Source organism: Pundamilia nyererei, unplaced genomic scaffold, assembly GCF_000239375.1.
Source record: "Pundamilia nyererei isolate P.nyererei 1_Seehausen unplaced genomic scaffold, PunNye1.0 scaffold00063, whole genome shotgun sequence".
In the NCBI taxonomy this organism is placed as follows: domain Eukaryota; kingdom Metazoa; phylum Chordata; class Actinopteri; order Cichliformes; family Cichlidae; genus Pundamilia; species Pundamilia nyererei.
The window spans coordinates 2885455-2891075 of NW_005187464.1; the positions used below are offsets into that span (position 1 = coordinate 2885455).

The 5621-nt window shown below is 40.1% G+C and overlaps 1 protein-coding gene across 1 annotated transcript in view; it reads right to left on the reverse strand.

The window, feature by feature from the left end:
• Nucleotides 1–285: 285 nt before the first annotated feature.
• Nucleotides 286–5621, reverse strand: part of sfswap (splicing factor SWAP) — a 48881-nt gene continuing 43545 nt past the window's right edge. The window contains exon 20 of the mRNA XM_005735338.1: nt 286–971. Coding sequence (XP_005735395.1) covers nt 906–971 — 66 coding nt within the window. The 3' untranslated portion in view covers nt 286–905. The remainder of the gene's footprint in view (nt 972–5621) is intronic.

The window sequence follows — 5621 nt, forward strand, 5'->3', positions numbered from 1 at the left end:
GCTCTGTGTTGAGTGACGAAACGTTTCTCCCACAAAACGCTACGTCCAGATGAACAGAATCAACTTTTGGAGATTTACTTTCCTGGATGATTGAGAATGCATCATTAGTTTCTAATCATTTTATATTTGAATATTCATGTTCCAATTATGTAATCTTTTTTTTTTTTAGCCACAAGTACAATTTTTCCAATATCTAATGCACTATAACAACCTGCATTGTATCCATTTTCTTCTCCTGATGGTTTATTTATTTTTTGTTAAAAGAAAACAACTGAAGGCCACACGTAAATCATAAAAGAACTTTTATTTCATTTTGGATTAGAAAGTTGTTCTGCATTACTCATTACAGTACAAACCAGGAACCAAAATTCAAAGGCTGCACATTGCAGCTGATGGACAGAGTAAAAACAAATTACTTCTCAGGTAGTAAAGTAGGCGCTGAAGAGAAAAAGGAAATGAGGAAAAATGATGGGAAAATTAAATTATCAAAACATAAGCCTTCATAGAAGGAGAGCTTCCAGATTTCCTGCAGCTGATGCTGCAAAGAGTGACTCGTAGGAGAAAAGCATCTCAAAACAGGAGGCAAACATTATTTCACATTTGATTCTCCGTGCACCAAAAACATAGCTGTGACTTAATCTCCTGTGTTATGAGCGGTTTTCTCACACCGGCCGTGAAACCAGGTGCTCAGGTTTCACTTCAGCGTACTTCACACTTACGACTCGGCACAAGACGTAACACAATCAAACTGAAACTGTCGATGCTCAATTCTTGATGAACTGATAAATCATGGATAAACAGAGGGCTCTGAAACAGCTGCGGGCCAGATAAATCTCCGGGAAATCGGAGAATACCACTCGCCTGCAGGCAAAAGTTGTCACATCCAGAAGAAAGCAACGTCCTTTTTAAGAATTGGGAGGCTGGAAGGTCTTGGAGGTGGCAAGCATGGCTCGCACTTTGGCCATCAGATCCTGCACAAAGAAGAAGAGAGAGAAAAACAAAACATGAGATGAGTTTTAATGTACAGCTTTCCCACTAAGACCCCCAGTACAATGTTGCAACTGGCATGGCAAGAGATATGCCATGCCTCGGTGGGTATAATAACAATACAACTAGTAGTCAGTTAGTTTGATCTAAGCAGATCTACTAAATCAAACAGAACCGATCAAAATTTAGGAGCGGAGCAAACACACTGCACTGGAAGGGGACAAAACAAAGCACTTTATTTTGAAAGAACTACAAAATGGAAAAAGAAGATCTGCCAACGCTTTTCTTTTCTTGTCACAGTGTTTTACTTCTCCTTAAAGAGGAATAATTTCTCCTGTAATTCTTCAGCAAACTATTCCCTGCAGTACGAAAGAGCTGCTAGTAATGGTGTTCCCACTGAGAATCAACCATGCGGCTGACAGACACACGTGTTCATCCATTAGTTTTTTTGTTGTTGCTTGTGGGATGAATGAAGGCAACACTTTCATTCATTTCATAGAAGAAATAAAAAGCGAAGGAAGGAAGAAAACGAGTATGCAGGAATGTATAAATAGTCACTGAAATGTTACACCAGCCTCAAAGTTTTGTTGCACTGCTATACATTTTAAAAGATTAACAACAGAATCCCCTTAAAGGCAATTAGAAAACACATATGAACTCCTCGGCCAACCCACACATATCCCTGACAACTGTAAACAGGTTATTTACTTAAAACAATATAATTAATAGGAAGTTGCAACGAGAGTGCACAGCAGGGAAACAGAAACAAAGTGGAAGAAACTGCCAAACAGCAGTTTTTCATTTCCACTTTCTCCTCCTTCACTCTTCAGGTAGAAATGTAAACTTTGCACACCACGGGGGCAAGTGCTTACGCTGCAGAATAGGAAGTGTTAATTTGCATCGCGGTGCACGAGCGATTCATGCACGCATGGACAAATATCCACCCTCGAGCTCTCCTGACAGATGAGACGAATTAACAGCTGTAATCACAAGAGGGGGGAAAGCTGTCATATCAAATCGCTCTAAAGGCCGTTTCTCTCAAAACCCTGATGTTCTCGGATATACACAGATAACGGACACGCACAATGACAACGCTCAGAATTATCATCAAGTGGCTGGACGTGTGCTCTAAATACAGCCACAAGTGTCCCGTCTAACTAATGTGCAGCTAAATTCTGGAGGTCTTTGCGTGCTGCACTTCAGTCGTCATGTATGAGACCATGTTGCATGACTTCTGGGACCAAAAAAAAAAAAAGTTTGCTCATGAGTAAACAATCAATACATTCATCCATTTTCTTAACCACTTATCCAGTTCAGGGTCGCAGAGGGGCTGGAGCCTATCTCAGACACAGTCGATACAGTATTAACCTAAACAGTCCCTGCACTGCCCCACGTTCTGTAAAGAAAAAAAAATTACAAAGATAAAATCTGAGAACATCCAAAAACCAGCAGGCTGCTCAGCAACAGTGAGACACAGCACTCTGCTCGCGTCACTGTAAGTCAGCAGTGGCATGTTTAAATCTGGTGTGCTAAATTTAACCAGCAGGAGTCGTCTAATTGGAACGCTTTCCTATTACTAAATTAATTAAAGACAGACACCTGAGTTTGATGTTGAAACTTTTCATAAAGTTCACATTCGACTTTTTGTTTGATGCTGGAGTTTTAGTTGAGTGTGACAGTTAAATTGCCAGCTGTACTTATACCTCTGTAATAATGAACAGGGATACCTGTAGGAAAAGCATGTTTTTTTTCTCCACACTTGTGCATAATTTAAGTCCTTATCATTTTATTATATTTGTCTCATCTACACTGGAGTAAAGACCAACGGGCAGCTGCTACTCCACAACCCCACCACATATACACTTTACACCAACATAGATGACATTTAACGACCTCCCCGCACCCATAATGACGGTTTTGACACCTCAGTATACATCAATAAAGATACAGTTTGATGACCACTAGAACAGTTTTGGGTTTTTACACGGGTACCAGCAGAGGAAGAGACCACCCTGACTAACTTCTGACGCACACCCACTCATTTTGTTCTATAAGAAGGCCTGAAGACACACACTGGTCGCTTTACACAACGCAACTACAAAGCTACTTTCTAATTGTGTGTCTGTGCTTTTAAATGCCGTCTGGCTTTAAGCTGAGAAGTACAGCACAGTATTTCCTTATTTGACTGCAAAATTACACCAAAAATGTAAAACATTTTTCCACAGGAAGCTTTAGTATTAAATGTGAACATTTGTGATATCGTAACATTTGTATGTTGGTAATAGTGGGGAAATTGAAGGAATAGATCGTGCGAGGTGCACACCTTCATCTGCTAAAGAACACGGCCTCTATTTACACTGTTTTGCTGTTGTGTGTGGGGTGGAAATCAGATTGTGGCTGCGATTATTATTGACCGGCTTCTTTAGAAAACAATGTGAGACTGTTTGGAAGCAAACAGATATCACGCCTGCCTTTCTGTTGTATGTCTGATAAAGCTGTGCCAGAATCCTGTCATGAAATTAAACAAAAGGAAATGTCACACATTACAAGGACAGCTTTATTTTTTCACTGAATTGGGATGTTGGGTTTTTTCCCTCATTAGGACAAACTATTTTCCTTGTATGCTGTCAGTTAACCACATTTACCTCTTTAGGATTGAAACCTAATTTTACAAACACTAGGCCTGAAAAACTAACATGGAAGCACTATTTATAACTCTCACTGGGCCCTTAAGACAGTTTTAAAACTATAACCAGTGGGTCAAGTTAGGAAGTGAGATTACAGAAATAAGGGTGTCACATGTTTGCTTTTAACGGCAACAACCGTTAAACAAACAAAAAAAAAAAACTGTTAGGAAAATCTTGAGGGAGCAATGTAGCAGCCACATGTATTGATATCTAGCCTTTCTGTCATTAGATCCCCCCCAAGAAACTATGCAGTGTTTGAGATACCCACACTCCTAATTTAAAACACTCCCGGTCCCAGTGCAGTTCACTGTAAAGGTGAACAAAGTAGCTTTCAAATGTACAGCAACAGGGAAGACTGGAAAGAAGAATACAGACAAACACGAGAGAAATAAGAGCTGGAATGAAGCAAATAGCAACTAGGCACCCGGAGGGAAGCAGAGCCCATTAGGCAGATGAGGATGTGCTGAATTATTCAAGATGTGTTTGTAAAACATCACAGATGGGGTATAAGTAGTTAGCAGTTTTGAATCAGAGTATGTTGCAGCAGCATGTTTCCACCAGCTAGCTTGTGTTGCTATGTTGAGATGAAGGTGGGAGAAGCGACTACGAGATAATGAAAAAGAAACTGAAATAGGACTTTTTTTTTTTTGTTGTTGCTGATGACAGAAGAATCAAGAGATGTTCATTGTGGAACACACACACACACACACACACACACACACGGCCAGGTGAACGAGTTAGTTTCACTTCAGTTGAAGTTATTCCAGTGTTCATAGAAGAGTTAGTGTGAACGCAGAGGCAACAGTATCGACCTGCATTACATCAACTCCCAGAAGCTCTAGAACTCCAGCACACTGCAGCCTCACTGTAAGATGCTGTCTAGTATGTACAGTATTCAATACATGTGAGAGCACCTCTGTGTTTATTAAATGACTTAAAACTGTATCGCCGCTTAATTAATGCATTAGTCACAACCTGAAAAAGAGTATCTCGCCTTTTAAATGGCGTGGATATCGTGATGTGAACTGCTGACTTGTGAAGACTGCCTTGAATCCTTAAGATAAACATTTTCACCATCGCTGTCTTAGTATTTTAAAATTGGATGTGAAACTGCATGCCCATTCACTCCTGACTCTGCTCTAGGCTCATCTTTTTATATCGTGTCCAGTTTTACACCTACAGTGAGGTGAAAAAGAGCTTTTAGTCACACTAAAAATGTTTCAGATCCTCAAACAAATTATAATATTTGGCAAAGATAATCTGAGTAAATACAAAATGTAGCTTTAAATGAGGACTTTATTTATTAAAGGGAAAAAAGTAATCCGAACCTACCTGGCCATGTGTAAAAAAGTAATTATCCTCTTGTGAAAGTATGAATTAAATGATTACTCACATTTATGCAAAGTTGAGTTCAATTTCCCTCACCACACCCAGGACTGATTAATGTCAGACTTACTGAATAGTGAAATTACTTAAACAAAGTAAAGCCTAAAAGATCCTAAAAGCAACTCATCATGCCATGATCTAAAGGAGCAGCTGGAACTGACATCTATCAGTCTGGAAAAGGTTACAAAGACATTTCTAAGGCTTTAGGACTCCAGCGAACCACAGAGAGAGCCATTATCAACAAATGGAGAAAACCTGGAACAGTGGTGAACCTTCCCAGGAGTGGCCGGCCTACTAAAATTCATTTCCCATCGAGGACTCATCCAGGAGGTCACAAAAGAGCCCAGAACAAAATCTAAAGAGTCACAGGCCTCGCTTGTCTCAGTCAAGGTCAGAGTTCACGATTCATAACAAGAAAGAGCCTGGGTAAAAATGGCATCCATGGGAGAGTTTCACAGCGAAAAACACTCTGCTGACCAAAACATACAGAAAGGACACAACACGCGCGCACACACACACACACACACACACACACACACACACACACACACACACACACAC